The 16,800-nt window shown below is 40.9% G+C and overlaps 1 protein-coding gene across 1 annotated transcript in view; it reads left to right on the forward strand.

Annotated features, from left to right (window-relative positions):
- Positions 1 to 16,800, forward strand: part of LOC121865871 (collagen alpha-1(XV) chain-like) — a 111,572-nt gene that overhangs the window by 62,942 nt on the left and 31,830 nt on the right. The window contains exon 5 of the mRNA XM_042365423.1: positions 5,236 to 5,395. Coding sequence (XP_042221357.1) covers positions 5,236 to 5,395 — 160 coding nt within the window. The remainder of the gene's footprint in view (positions 1 to 5,235; positions 5,396 to 16,800) is intronic.

Genomic DNA, 16,800 nt, shown 5'->3' on the forward strand with positions numbered 1-16,800 from the left:
GGGGTGTAGAGTGAGTAAGGAGAGGTGTGAAGTGAAGAGGGTGGAGGGTGAAGTGAGGAAGGAGGGTGAAGTGACGTAAGAGAGGGGAGTTAGGTAGGGAAGGGTAAAATAAAGTAGGGGAGGTGAAGAGAAGAAGAGGAGGGTGAAGTGAGGAAGGGAGGGTGAAGTGACGTAAGAGGGTGATGTGATGAAGGGAGGGTGAAGAGGTTAATGATGGTGAAGTGGGTCAGAGAGGATGAAATTCGCGACTGTATGGAGAAGTGGGGAGAAGACGGTGAGGTGAGGCAGGGGGGGGTGAAGTGAGGCAGGAGGTTGAAGTGAGACAGGGGGACCGAAATGATGTAAGGGAGGGTGAAGTATGAAGGGGGAGGATGAAGTGGGGGAGGGAAGGCTGAATTGAGGTAGATGAGGGTGAAGTGAGTCAGGGGAGGGTGAAGTGAGGAATAGGAGCGTGTTGTGAGGTAGGGGACGGTGAATTGAGGCAGCAGAGGGTGACGTGATGTAGAGGAGGGTGAAGTGAGGTAAGGGAGGGTGAAATGTGGAAGGGGAGGGTGAGGTGAAGAGGGAAGGTTAAGTGAAGTAAGGGAGGGTGAAGTGAGGGCAACCGGCTTTTAAATGCTGACCTTAACAGTCTTAGGGCCGCGCCTCAAGGAACTTACCCATCACGTGATGTGACCATGTCACCTCATAGCTAGTGGAAAGTTACAGGGGGTGATATGATTATATAAACCCAATGTACTGCCCTGAAATTTATATAAGAACTAAGGTGTAATACATCGTGAGGCAGCATAGTGAAATATGGTTGGGTGAAGTGAGGTAAGGGACAGGAATGTAGGAAAAATGGCACAGAAAAATTGGCAATAGGAAAATATGTCACCGGAAAAAAAGGCATAATCATCAGACTAGGAAAAATGGCTCATTAATTTTTATTGACATGTTTTCGCTAAAATTTGATAACGTTTGTTACTGAAACTTACTTAGAGTTATATCAACGCCATAACATAAAATATTTATTTATTACCTTTAAGTAAAACATTCTACCGGATGTTAGTGAAAACTCGTACATACTGTAAATGAATTACAAAATTAAAAATGTCACCTTGCATATTATTGTTAAGATTTCCAACGAATGTTATAGCCAGCGACTTGCACAAACTCTTGGACTGACTTGCGACCAGCTTGGCACTCCTGACAGAGTCTTCAACCTTGTCTGGAGATTCTTGTAAACAAGTTCTTAGCACATCCTGGGTGGCTCACCACAAGATTCTTTGATAATGTGAGATGATACAACAGCATGGTCAGCTTGAATCCACTGGATGGAACGCCAGATAGTTGGGTGGCTGTGCCCAACCAACCTGGTAGTAGAGGAAGTAAAGAAATCTTTGAAAGGAATGAATGTTAGTTTCAAGACTAGCGGGGTCATCCTAAAACTATATCTTGAGCTTATGAGACTTCACTTGGATTACTCAGTTAAGTTCTGGTCACCGTACTAGATAATGAATATAGAATCCCTTGAAAGAATTCAGAGGAGGATGGCATTAGGAACCATGGTGTACAGAGACATGTTAAAGCATCTTAATCTGCACTCCCTCGAGAGACGTAGAGTGAGGGGCAATATGATCGAGGTGTATAAATGGAAGTCTGCTAAACAAAAGCGATATAACAAGTTACCAAACATCATCATTAACTTTAATATGCTGGATAGCTTCAAACATAGGCTCGTTAGCTCGTTTGTGGCTCGTGAGCTCTAAGTGAAGTTTGTTGTGCCATATTTTCCTAGTATGAAAAATGTGCCATTTTTTTCCTTTGCCATATTTCCCTGTGTCATTTTTTCCGGTGCTATTTTTTCAGAGTACCAAGGGACAGTGAAGTGAAGCAAGGGTTGGAGAGTAAGTCTTATTATTATTATTATTTGTTTTTATTATTATCATTTGTTTTTATTATTATTATTATTATTATTGGTGTAAATTTCGTTATAATCCATGCTTAGTACTAGCTTGGCACATGGGTACCTGACTCTGAGGTGAGGTGGTCTGAGGTGGTTAAGGGGTGATTGTTAAGAATGTCTTTGGTGGGTGAGCGAGGTGGATGGTATATGATAGGAGCAGTGTGTCGCAGGTGGGCACGTAGTATAACACGTACCCATAATGCCTCCACTTCAGCTGGGACAAAGACATCCAGGCGTGACGGACGTAGTTGATATTGACAGAAAAGGGCAACGCCCCCTCCACGCCCATGTGAACGAAGGTGATAAAAGAGTTGATATCCCTCAATGTGGCAAGTTTTTGGGACAATTTGCCACGTCACGCAGATGGCAACGGTATTGGCACCAACTGACCGGACGGACTGTGGTTGCCATTTCGTAAAATTTATTACTTAAAGGAAGTAACGTTGGAGAGCAGGAAGGAGGGGAGATCGTACTATATTCAGGAAACTTCAGTGTATTGGTACGGTCCGTCAGGAGTAGGTTTTTCTGGTTTTCTCGTGGAGGTGATGGTCCTAATGGACTTTTGTTTATGACGTCCTTTTTTCTTATGGTTGCGAGCATAGAATATGTTCAGTAATTTTAGTTGCGCAATAACACTGCCATCAGGATAACCGTTCCCTCACTTTAAACTGTACAGGGTACGCCTGGAGTACGTCACTGGTGGACATCTGTTGATATTTGTTGTTTTGGATGGACGGAAATGACTGTCTGCGGTGGCCATAAACTCAATGGCGACACTTAACATAAGAACATAAGAACATAAGAATGGAGGAAACTGCAGCGGGCCTATTGGCCCATACTGGGCAGTCCCGTTTACACCCAACCCCTATTGCTCATATGGCATCCAACCTATGTTTGAAGCAATTCAGCGTATTCGAGTTAATGATGATATTTGGTAACTTGTTCCATTCATCCACTACTCTGTTTCCAAGCCAGTGTTTACCTATTTCACCCCTAAATCTAAATTTGTCGAATTTAAAACCATGGTTACGAGTTCGCTCCTGGTTGGATAGTTTGAGTACCTTTGTAATGTCCCCTTTGTTTAGCCCTGCCTTCCACTTATACACCTCTATCAGGTCGCCCCTCGCTCTACGTCTCTCAAGGGAGTGCAAATTAAGATGCTTTAACCTGTCTCTATACTCAAGGTTCCTAATACCAGGGATTACCTTGTCATTCTCCTCCGAATTCTTTCCAAGGATTCTATATCCATTCTGTACTACCGTGACCAGAACTGAACTGCGTAATCCAGGTGTGGTCTCACAAGAGCAAGATACAGTTTTAGGATGACCTCGCTAGTCTTGTAACTAACACTCCTTTGTATGAACCCAAGTACTTTATTAGCCTTGTTACGAGCAAAAACACATTGTTTACTTGGTTTAAGGTTCCTACTTATCATTACTCCTAAATCTCTCTCGCAGTCGGATTTCTCTATGGCATCGTTGTTAATCTGGTATCTGGTTTCCCTGTTTACATCTCCTATACTGAGTACCTTACATTTGTCGACATTGAATTTCATCTGCCATTTTTCAGACCATTCGAAAAATTTGTTTAGATCTTCCTGTAGTTTTGCCGAGTCCTCGTCAGATTTGATAACACGTCCTATTTTAGTGTCATCAGCAAATTTACTTATATTGCTGTCAATGCCGATATCTATGTCGATTATGTATATAATAAATAATAATGGTCCAAGTACTGAGCTTCTACCTTTCCAATTAGTCTTTCGTGGGGGACTCTGTCGAAGGCTTTGCTAAAGTCGAGATATACCACATCATAATTGTGCCCCTCGTCCACCGATTCGAAAAACTGATGAAAAGAATGTTAATAGATTAGTTAGGCAAGAACGTCCTCTTGTGAAGCCATGCTGGGAATCATTGATCAATCTGTGCTTCTCCAGGTGATTTCGAATAGAGTTTGAAATGATTGCTTCCAGTAATTTGCCTACTATTGATGTTAGGCTGATTGGGCGGTAGTTAGAGGATAGTGATCTATCCCCCTTCTTGAAAATCGGTATTACATTCGCTATCCTCCAGGATTCTGGTATTACACCTGTTTTTAATGAAATGTTAAACAACTTTGCTAAGGGCATACTAAGCTCTTCCTTACATTCCTTTAATACTCTGGCAAATATCTCATCGGGACCAGGTGGCTTATTAGGCTTTAGTTTGTCTATTTGCTTACTAACATCGTTACTAGTCACTACTATCTCACTTAATTTGTTTTCTTCACTATCTCTGAATAGAGTCGGTGCCTCGGGTATCATGTTTAAATTTTCGGTGGTGAAAACTGTTGAAAAATATTTATTCAAATTATTGCTCATTTCTCCGTCGTTATCCGTGAGCTCGCCGGTATCTGACCTTATTGGTCCATCTTTTCTCGTGTTTTAGTTTGATACATTTGGTAGAATCCTTTGGGGTTTGTCTTCGCCTCCCTTGCTATCCTTATCTCATTATTCCTCTTTGCTTTCCTTATCTCGGTTTTAACCCTACTCGCCAATACCCTATAATAGTCCCGGAGGTGAATTTTGCCACGATTTATCCTTCTACCTATAGCCTTCCTTTGGCCAATGATGTTCTTTAAATAATTATTTATCCATTTAGGATAAATTTAGGGCCACTGATATTGGTAGACATCTGTTAATATTTGTGTTGTCATAAACACTTTGAGAGTGCCGACACAATACCCATGGTATATGTAAACACCGTGGCAGTCCTTGTTACTGACATTTTGAAGGTCACCAACAAAGCGCCCACGGTCTGGTATTACACTGCTCACTGGTGAGTTGCTGTGAATTACGCTTGTTTTGTGTTTTTTCTTGGAATACACTATTAGATCATTATTTGGTAACCAATCATTGCACTGATCACGTGAATGTTTTGTTGATAAATCCCGCTGTAGGGAGGTTGGTAAGAAGTCGGGATTGGGCAAGGGAGCAGAGCCAAACAGACTTGGCCTGACTGCCAATCAGGAGCGCGTACAGGACACATATTGTCTCACTTAGGGCTGACTGATGTGTGTGTGTGTTTGTGTGGAGGTTCCCTCCTACCAGCATCGTCCGAATATAATAATTATTAGCAGGAACTCTTTGGAATTGTATTATCTTGTCAATTTAACTAACTATTCTTAATGTAAATTGCATAATTCGTGACAACATTTATGTCACTCTGTTGAGTGTTTCCTCATATCATTATTCAACTATTTACTCTTTTTTGGTAAGATCTTCACCCTCGATCTGTGTTGTGTGTGTGCAGGCTGGCGTTCAGTGTGACGGAGGAGGATATCCAGCTGTGGTACAACTGTGAGTTATACAGTGACGTGCTGGTCAAGCGGGTGCCACTCCAGCTGGTGTTCGACTCCGCCTCCACACTCTACATCGGGCAGGCTGGCGGCATCTTCAAGGGGGATTTTGAGGTAAGGCTTACGTCTCCATTTTTGTTCTTTATCTTTTCCATGTTTGATGAAATGTTAAATCTTTTGAAGCTTTACACACACACACACACACACCCACACATACAGGCAATTCCCAATGGAGGTTCACGGCGCTTAACAATCACGTTGAACAGTCTTTGAGTGGAATATAACAAAGCCTAGGATTGCTTTTGTTGTCCTTGTGGCGCGGTGGTAATGATTCCTGACTACTGAGGTATTGTTTGTATATGGAAGTTCGCATGCCATATGGACTGATGATATATACAATATATACAATATATATATATATATATATATATATATATATATATATATATATATATATATATATATATATATATATATATATATATATATATATATATATATATATATATATATATATATATTATGTAGATCCACAGTGAAAACGTGGATAAGATAAATCTTGATAAAATCACACGGGAAAAGGGAAACAACGTAGCACCTTAGCTTTCGTCTTTATTCAAGACATCTTCAGAGGCAACTGGATTACATGGACAGAGAGAGGCTTAAATATACAGGGTGACCTTAAAAACATGAGGTCAGGTCATAATGATGTCATCCACTAATCCCCACACCAACACACACGTAGAGGAGCTGGGCTCTACTTAGCTCGTATGTGTCAAGGTTTCTGCTCTGCCACACTAACACAATATACAAATTTCATTGTAACTTATTGCTGTTCTTCATGTAAGGTTTATCTCCATTACGTGTCCATAAAACTCATTAGAGAATTGTTTACCTTTTAGTGCTCCTTGTGTGCATAAGAACATAAGACTGGAGGAAACTGCAGAGGGCCCATTTACACCCAACCCCTATCGCTCATATAACCTTCCAACTTATATTTGAAGCTACCCAGCGTTTCGAGTTAATGATGACGTTCGGTAACCTGTTCCACTCATCCAATACTCTATTTCCACAATCAGTGTTTACCTATCTCGCGCCTAAATCTAAATTTGTCTAATTTAAAACCATTGCTACTGGTTCTCTCCTGGTTGGATAGTTTGAGTACCTTTGTTATATGACATTTGTTTAACCCTGACTTCCATTTATACACCTCGATCATATCACCCCTCTCTCTACTGTACGTCTCTCGATGGAGTGCAAATTAAGATGCTTTAATCAGTCTCTCTCCTCAAGGTTCCTAACGCTCGGGATTAGTCTTGTCATCCTCCTCTGAATGCTTTCTAGGGATTATATAGCCATTCTGTAGTACGGTGACCAGAACTGAACAGCTTAATCCAAGTGAGGTTTCACAAGCTTAAGATTTAGTTTTAGGATGACCTCGCTAGTCCTGTAACTAACACTCCTTTGTATGAACCCAAGTACTTTATTAGCCTTGTTTCGAGCAAATACACATTGTTGTCTTGGTTTAAGAGTCCTACTTATCATTACTCCTAAATTTTTCTCACAGTCGAATTTCTCTATAACAACTTTGTTCATCTAATATAATGTTTCTCTGTTTACATCTCCTAGACTAAATACTTTACATTTGTCCACATTAAATTTATTTAGATCTTCCTATAGTTTTGCGGAGTCTTCCTCAGATTTAATTACACGCCCTGTTTTAATGTCGTCAGCAAATTTACTTATGTTGCTGTCTATGTCGTTTATGTATATAATAAACAGTAATGGTCCAAGTACTGAGGCTTGTGGTACTCCACTAGTGACATTACCCCAATCTGATTTAGTCCTGTTAATGCTTACTCGCTGTTTTCTGTCTTGTAATCACGCCCTAATCGATTTTAGAATATCTCCTCGAATTCCACGAGCCTCCATTTTTTGTATAAGTCTTTTGTGGGGGACTCTGTCAAAGGATTTGCTAAAGTCGAGGTATACCACATCATAATCGTGTCCGTCATCCACTGATTCGAAAACGGTTGAAAAGAATGTTAATAGATTTGTCAGACATGGACGCCCATTTATGAAGCCAAGCTGGGAATCACTGGTCAACTTGTGCTTCACGAGGTGATTTCGAATAGAGTTTGAAATTATTACTTCCAGCAATTTGCCTACAATTGATGTTAAACTGACTGAACGGTAGTTAGAGGATAGTAATCTATTTCCCTTGTTGAAAATTGGTATCACATTCACTATCCTCCAGGATTCTGGTACTACACCCATTTTTAATGACATGTTAGACAAATTTTCTAAGGGCATGTTAAGCTCTTCCTTATATTCCTTTAATACTCTGGCAAATATCCCATCAGGACTTGGTGACTTATTAGGCTTTAGTTTGTCTATTTGTTTATTAACATCGTTACCAGTCACTTCTGGTCTTATATGGTCAGCACGCTCACGTCGTTAGCAAGAGGACCCTGCTTGAATATCCGGGCAGGGTGGAGCTTTACCTCATTTACCTGTCTTTTCAGCAATGATTTTGGACCCAGATTTGCGGATAGTGTTCCTGGGTAATGGTTAACCAGTGCCGTTGGCGAGTTGTCCGGTCTTCTCATATTATTCCTTTAGGTGGCCCTAGGTTCGGCCATCCTCGAACACGAGAGTTGAGTATAACAAAAATCTCACGTGACCGTCCTACTAAATCATCTTTATGGTCAGTACATGTTAAAAGATCACCACAATGAATAAAACTAACTAAATTCCAGGCCAGTGTATGTTACGCTATTATTGTGTAGATGGCGGTATCTGAGGTTTCAGTTACCTTATAGGTTCTCGGTATAAAATTTCCTGACGAAATCGACTAAATTTTCTTCAGAACCAGTATTGATCAACTTGATGGGTGATGTTAGGTCGTCCATACCTTCCGTACTGCCACTGGACCAACGTTACCGTGGGTGTTTCCAGCTATCAGCTCTATCTTCTTTTTTTTATTGCCAGCTTATATTGAGAAATCCTATGAATATACAAACTAACAGGAGTGGCCTACTGTACCATAGTTTATTTATACACCAGCTCCACTGGCCTGACTGGTGTCTGATAACACTGTCAAAATGAAGCCAGGGGCACCAGTGTGAGGGCAACTCCTCAGATTTTTCCTAACTGCGTCCTCCAGTTTTACATCCCTAACGTACTGTACCTTAGACTTGTGACTAGGATTACTACTAACCTAACCAAACCTTACACACCTAATTTAGATATAATTTGGTTATCTTATGAAGTAAACTTCGTCATACAAAGCAAATTTGCACATTTTCTTCTGTAAGAATCAGTGATGTACAGTAGGTCTCGAGACTAGTTTTTCTGTCCTCGGTCTCGGTCTTGGTCTCGAACACCCGTGTAGTCGGATATTTACTCGAGACTTTGCGAGATCTCAATATTTTGTTAATTGATTTTCAGGTGTGCTAGAAGGGACTGTTTAACTGGTTAGGTTTCAGTTCAGATGGAGAGAACGAGTTACCTTACCTCAGGATGTGACCCTCAACTACACGATACTCAACGTGTGTGTGTGTGTGTGTGTGTGTGTGTGTGTGTGTGTGTGTTTGTCTTACACTAAATATAAATAATTGCCGATGAGCGATAACTTCTATATATTTAGCTTTTTTGAAAATTTCTGACTGTCCATAAACGATCATGGACCTCATCATCATACATATAAATGAATAGCACCAAGCATTAAGCATCATAAATTAAACATATGAGAAGGCATGAGGGGTGAGGGATGGGATGGTGGAGTTAGGTCCATCACCAGCAGGAAGAGAGGGAGTTCAGGCTGGTGCCTATCATTTGTATGGTCGTGTTGGACTTGTTCGAGGGAGCTTTGCTGCTTCTCTATAGGTGTAGAGAGAGGGGCGATATGATCGAGATATTTATAAATGGAAGTCAGGGCTAAACAAATGTGACATTACAATGGTACTCAAACTATCCAACCAGGGGCGAACTCGTAACAATGGTTTTAAATTAGACAAATTTTAATGTAGGCGCGAAATAGGTAAACATTGGTTTGGAAATAGAGTAGTGGATGAGTGGATCAAGTTACCAAACATCATCATTAACTGGAATACGCTGGATATCTTCAAACATAGGTTGGATGGATATATGAGCGATAATGGTTGGGTGCAAACGGGACTGCCCAGTATGGGCCAATAGGCCCGCTGCAGTTTCCTCCATTCTTATGTTCTTACAGTATGTTCTAGTCTCTGGCGGAGATTTAAGTGCAGCATCCGGGGTAGCAGCTGTGAGCAGCTTCAGGGCACCTGTGAACCTTACTGTTGTTAGCAGCCTCTGTGTAGCTGTGAGCATTGCTGTTGTGAACAGCTTCAGGGCAGCTGTGAGCATTGCTGTAGTTACAGTGGTACAGCAGTAACGCGCGTATCTCTTATCAATATGTCAAGGGTGCCAGTCTCGCTTGACCCGGGGCTAGACACGCTAGACCCTCTCTACCAAACATCACAGATTTCCCGGACTACGGTTTCTTCCTGTACTAAAATACTGGATAGACCAACCTCCCGAACGACTAGTAAACTGATTGTTGTTGTTTAATGTTATTATTGCGCTTCAACAATGAAGTTCTTTAAGGATGTAACATGGTAAGCAATTAGACTAGTCAAACAACATTAAAACAATTACTGTATGCGAGATAGAACTCTGCTTTAAAAGCTGATAAATGGCGAAATTATAAAAAAGAAATGTGTGTGTATGTGTACGTATGACAATATTATCTACATTTTTCGTGGGTATGTTTTCCCGCCCATTAATATTTTTAATTTATTACTTTACTTTACACGATAATATTGGACGAGACGGTTCTGACCCGAGGGGCTTTATACAGTAGAATTCGTTCATATTTTCCACAGGTGTTGTTTGGATGTTAGTAAGTCATAAAAACGATATGACATTATGACAACCTTTTCCTTCATTTTTTTTTTCTCTATATACGATCATAAATCACCTATAGTGGACATGGCATAAAAGATGAGAGAAATTACGGGGTAAAACACGGTGAAAATTTTATCATATGGCACTAATGAACCGTCTCTAAGTGCTTACAATGCTTTGTAGGCGAAGAAATATATATTTCTTTTACCTTAACTATTCCGTCGATATTTTTTTCCCTGACGTCGTGTGCTCACATTAATTTTTGTTCTTCCGCGCAATTGTTTCTTGAACCTATGCTGTGTATAAAGGATGAGATTCATATAGTTTGATTCGCATCCCATATTATGAGTTTGGATAACATTTCCGATTTCTTTCGTGTAGCATTGGATTCTAAGTGAACTGTATGTTCGTATACTTACTGCTCTCCTCGGGGAGAGACAAGTTACCCTTCCTGTATTTTAACTTCTTAGTAATGGCGTCCTGTGCAGGATCTTTTTTGTCTTACTGCAAGTTATCTGTGTTTGTACAGGTTGAAAAAACCGTCTCCAAGAGTTTATCTGTCAACATTAACTAGTTTGCAGGACGTGCAAGTATTCAAAATCCGGCTGAGAACTGGCAGTGAAGAAGAAATATCATGTGTTTCATTGCAACAACCGATCGTACTCTTACGTCCTAAAAATTATAAGAAATACACAATGCCGTTTCAAGAAAAGTGCTTTCGCTGCTACCTGATATCAGGCTAAGTTATTTCTGCTTAATATGCCAGGTTAGGAAGTTAGGGAAGTTTAGGTTGGTTAGGTCAGGTTCTGTTAGGTTCTGTGCTAACTTCTAATGCTTTACACTTTGAGTTGAAAAGAAAAAGGATAAATATTCGTTTATTGGCGGTCCTCAGGTTTTGGTACGAGAGTACTTTTTATTTTTTGCGTTTGTGTGTGTGTTTTACTAAAATCTGACCTTCATTTCTTCTGCAACTTAACGGTTTCTGCAAAAAAAAAAAAAACATTTTAACAGGAACCGCTAATTTGCACCAAAATTGAAATCAGATTTGAGTAAAACACCAAAAACACACAAAAAACCATTCTCATACCATAGGAACCAAACCTAACCTAACCTAACCTACAGTACAGAGAGGAGGAAGAAAGGAGACAAGTGACTCTAAGAGAGGAGTATATCCTTAAGTAAACATGGCAAGAACCTGTGGACAACCATGAAGGTTAACTGTAACACAGTACGAGTCGCTTTAACATATTATGGGTTACCGTCCACGACTTGGAACATTTTCTGTAAGGTAACAAGCCAGTGTCTCAGAAAACGTACTACTCTGTACGGTGAACACGAGTATAAGGGTGAACGGTCTATCATGAATAAAACTACTGGAATACTTCTGCTAACGGAAAACCCTTCTATGCAAATTAAAGTGCATTATTGATCACTTGGAGGTCAATATTAGAACATAAGGTAAATCTTGGGATAAATGCGCTTTAAACACCATAATTGATTATCTCTCTCTCTCTCATAGTATGACAATAATATATCCAAAAAGTTTTTAACCATTCATATCAGTCAATGAAAATCGAAATTTTGCTGTCAACAGAATTCCATGTTCCAAAATGAACTAAACACAAAGGTTTACCAAAACGGGAGGCAGTCGTAGTAAGTGTATAAATATGCAGTAGCTAATATTGTTGACTGATTCTAAACATCCCAGTGGTTTTCCAGTTCCCTGTCTGATTCTGCTTGCTATTTTTATCTGGTAAAAATAACTAGAAGTGAAGGTTGGATTAGCTTAGGTTAGGTTATGTATGAGGGATGAGGGAGGAGATGAGGGGTATCCACTGGCCTGACTCACTAGGGTGTAAGAACGCAGATACTACGCTGAATATCATAGCCAGTAAAGTGAACTAGTTGATCGATAAATATATACCCAAGACCAAACCCAGTGCCTCCAGGAGTACAAGGAGACCGTTACACATGAACTACACGGCGGTCTACAAAGTTAAGAAGAAAACTCAGAAATTTGAGACGTGGGTTTGGACAAATGATGAGCAGGACAGGAGGATGTATGCCAGATCCAGGAACCAAGCAAAATCTGAGTGTACAAGAGCTGAAAAGGAGTTTCAGAGGCTGATTTCAAGCGAGGTCAAGTCAAACCCAAAGGCGTTTTACCGCTACGCAAAGTCGAAATTAAAAACACGAGTAGGAGTATCGGACCTGAGGCTTGAAGATGGTAGTTATGCAGATTCTGACCAGGACAAGGCGGAGGCGTTGAACAGTTTCTTTTCTTCGTTGTTCACAAGAGAGGATGCGAACTATCTTCCTGCGTTTGAGGACAGATGATTTGACATAGCGCAGACCCACATTGTTTTCTCAGAAGGGGTTATAAGAAATAAATTGTCCAAGCTAAAGGTTCATAAGAATCCCGGCCCTTACATGGTACATCCCAGAGTGCTAAGAGAGTTTTGCAACGAGCTTGCTGATCCCATGAAGATCCTGTTCTGTAGATCTCCTTATTGGTTCAGGCCTCAGAGACTCACACTGTCATTGGCCAGTTTGAGCGGTAACACTTGGAAAGGTCTTTTTGGTGGGATAATGTATATTTTCTGTAAAACAAGATATAATTTACTCTAAAATTATGGCATGTTACAGCAGGGTGATATTTCATCTCTTGTGCTATTACATCTCCTTCGCTAAGTTTAGCAAGGAGAATTTGCCACTGAGTGTCTTTGCACATTCATTGATTCTGTCACTGAGTTTCATTGTCATTGCTTGTCCAAGAGCACTCTCTGGTGCTGGCTTGCCACACAAAAAGCATTCTGTTGTGGTTTATGTGTCTCTTGGCTTTCGTGGTACCTTCTGCAACCTTCATCACTGTCAACTACAAAGGTAGATGCTCTTTTGGGGCTCTTTACTACATTGTGAAGTTAAACCTAAGTCTACAACTCTAGTGATATGTTGCCTTATGTTTTCCAATGTCTCTACAATACCATCTCCATATCAAGTCGGGTTAGTCTTTGGAGATATAAATTCTTCCTTCTTATCATCTTGACAAAGATTACACTTACTCTTAGGACCAATATTCATCGCCATTGTGGTACGAGGGTGTGTGTCAATTTTAAAAACTACTAGTACTCAAATAATGCCATTTTATATAAGAAACTTAGATTTTTTTTTTGAAAAGGCCATTTACCTACTTATATTTGGCCACAAAGTTTTGATTTATAACCTAAATATGATTATCATTGTATATCAATGTGTCATTGATATGTGTGGCCAACTTTGGTTAATTTTGGTGTACGGTTTCTAAGCTTTACATAGTCACAAATGTTGGAGCTTTGATCTTTATTAAATGTGCTTTCCCTCCTTTTTTGACGGTTGTGATTACTTCGTAATGTAAATATTAAGAGGCTCACATTGACTGCAGATGCAGGAAGGAGCAGAAGACACCAGTGCAGGAGCTTGCCTTCATCAGAGGTCAGAGAGAAAAGGTGGGTAGTGTTGGGCCACACAAGATGGGTCTAGCTGATCGCCCTTAGACCTGGAGACAGGAAGCAGAGCTGTATAGACAACAGCAGAAAAGGGAGGCCGAAGAGAAGAGAAGGAGGATGGCAGAGGAGTCAGCTAAAAAAGAAGAGGAGTTGAGGAAGGAGTCACAACAGGAGATGGAGTTGGATTAGACTGGCGATACACTGGAGAAGGCAGGGAAGAGGGAAGAAGACTAAGTCTTCATATCAGAGGCTGCAACAACTTCTTCCTTGCTTGTGACTAAGAAGAGAAAAACACTGCAAATATCGCCAACATAGCTCTGGCTAGCTTGAGACATCATACTGGGATGAGAGAGACTGCAGAGATTGTCACTGCTACCTAGATTTATGCTGGTCTTATCACAAGAGTCTGACACAGCACTGGTGATTGATCACAACAATGTGAGGAGGGTTCAGGAGAGACTGACGAAGGAGTTGCTAAGAAATCTGATGATGAGATTAGGGAAAATGGCATCACCTGTATCTTCTTTGATGGTTGAATAGATGACACCAAAGTGATGCTGGAAGCTGAAGGAACTAACGGCTGTTTCCTGGAATCATTAAAGAAACACACTACACAGTGTGCAAATGAACCAGGTGGGAAATATTTGTGGCATTTTGTACCAGAGGAAGCTACAGAAGAGAGAAGTCATACTGAGATCATTGCTGATCATTTGGTGAACTGGCTAAAAGAGAGAGGAGCAGACCAGATCCTTTTGGACATAGGAGGTGACAGCACTAATATGAATACTGGCTGGGAGGGAAGAGTAATGCATTATGTGGAGGCCAAGTTCGGCAGGAAGTTGGTGTGGATTGTCTGTGACTTGTACACTGGGGAGCTGAGTCTCAGACACCTAGTGACTGCACTGGATGGAAAAACATTGAGCATCAACAAGTGGTCGGGGCCCCTAGGGAAGATTTTAGACACTGCCACTGAACTGGAGATCAACCCAAACTTCACGAGGATCACTGTTGGTCCTCCTCTACCCAATCTCACTCAGGAGGTAGTCAAGGATCTCAGCACAGACCAATCATATGGCTTCAGAATCATCACTGCCATCAGATCAGGAGAGGTAACTCAGAATCTAGCTCTCCTGGAGAATGGGCCAGTCTGTCACAGTAGGGGGCTCACCACTGCTCTACGGCTCTGCAGATTGTGGATTTCCAAACATGGGCTGAAGGGTAGGAACATGAAACATCTGAAGACAATTGTGGAATTCATAGTGGGAGTCTATATGCCAAACTGGTTAAACATCAAGTTAAATCACAGCTGGGTGGAGGATCCCAGGCATGTACTGTACCAGCTGAATCTTCTCAAAAGTCAGACGAAGGAGGTGGTAGGAATAGTGATGCTTACAGGGAAGAGATCAGCCTGGTATGCACACTCTGAGGCTGTGCTCCTGGCCATGCTGTACAGTAAGGTGGAGGGGGAGAGAAGGGAAGCTGTGAAAAGGATACTGGAAATCAGTGGTGAAGGAGATGAGGACACACAGGTAGGAGACTGCAGTGTCAGACCAGGAGGACTCCTGGCGTCAACCCAGATGCCACCAAACTCTCGGAGCTTATTGAATGGAAATCTGGAGTAACCGAGCCTCTTCTGACTTGCTCCCTCACTACTGTTGCATTCATGGAGTTTCTGGATAGACCAATGAAAGTTCCTGCATGGCCCTCACACACACAGTCAGTAGAGAGGTGTGTGGTCAAATACGGATTTTGAAGCCACATTTCGATTTAGCACATAAAAATGTATAATTTAGTCACTAGTAGTCTTTGAAACTAAGCTTTTCACTTTGCACACTTAAATTGACATAGTCGAGGGTTTACCCTTTTACCACTGTGTATCATATGTACTTTGATGTATGGGATACAACTAGGTTCAAGCAATTGTTTGCCCTACACCTAGCCCGATCGTTCATTCAATATCATTTAACTCCCGTGTGATCTGTACACCATCCGAATAACTTTAACCCCATTATCCTTGCTCGGCTCTCCCGCGCTGGCACATCCTGTCAATTCAGATGCGGCTACCTAGGGACTTTACGGCTACCTAACTTTATTTGAGACTGATTAGGTGACATTTGGGACACTAAGTACTTGCATATATATATTAATCTTCACTATGAGTTTCGTACCTAGCTGACACTGAACCCCATGGAGTTTTGAATGTCCAATCAGATAGATTTGATAATATGATTAACCCCCTAATGAATCTTCAAGACAATTTTCATACTTGTACCGGTATCACTATTTGCAAGATTCCCTCAAAAATTGAGACCTAGTCACTCCGCTAATGATGAGTGGAGGTCAAAGTTCAAATATTATAGTGGTGATTAAGACACAATGAGGGAGGAAATGAGGGGTATTCACTGACTGGCCTGACTCGTTGAGAAATAAGAACGCGGATACTACCCTAAATATCGCTCAGTAGACAGTACATGTAAAGTGGACTATTTGACTGATAAATACAAGGTGTTTCGGAAATACGTTTCTGGAAGTGTACAGGGAAGGTTATGTATGAATGCCATCAGTGACATCACCAAAATCTTGCCGCAAACAATCACACGTGTGGTGCATGTAAATGTTACCTCAATAAGGTTAAAACACCTTTTGCTGGTTATTGGGCATCAAAAGTCACCGGATTATTCTCGTGGAGGTATAGTGTTGGAATACTGTTAAGACTTTTTTTTCATATCAGTTGATACAAGATTATGATATTTGGGAAAGTTCGGATATAAAGCCGCCCAAGCTATCACACTAAGCTTGATCCGGAAGTATAATACTGGATTCTTAAAATAATAATAGAGAACTAAAAGTGACAGTTACTCAGTTACTGTCACTTCATTGTATTAAGAGTTTCATGATATTTCTTACAAAGTGAAGGCTGCAGGGAGACCAAACACATACAATAATACTGAAGGAGAACATACGTCAGAACTTAGAAAAACCTTTCTTCCTCGATGACATACTTGGTAACGCTTGAGAAAAACAACATGTTATCTCCCTCACTGAAACATGAAGTTTGTCAGCATTACTTTCAGGTGTTGAGTGTCGCTGTCAACCTAACGCACT

This window comes from Homarus americanus, unplaced genomic scaffold (genome assembly GCF_018991925.1).
Source record: "Homarus americanus isolate GMGI-L3 unplaced genomic scaffold, GMGI_Hamer_2.0 scaffold32583, whole genome shotgun sequence".
NCBI classification, from domain to species: Eukaryota; Metazoa; Arthropoda; class Malacostraca; order Decapoda; family Nephropidae; genus Homarus; species Homarus americanus.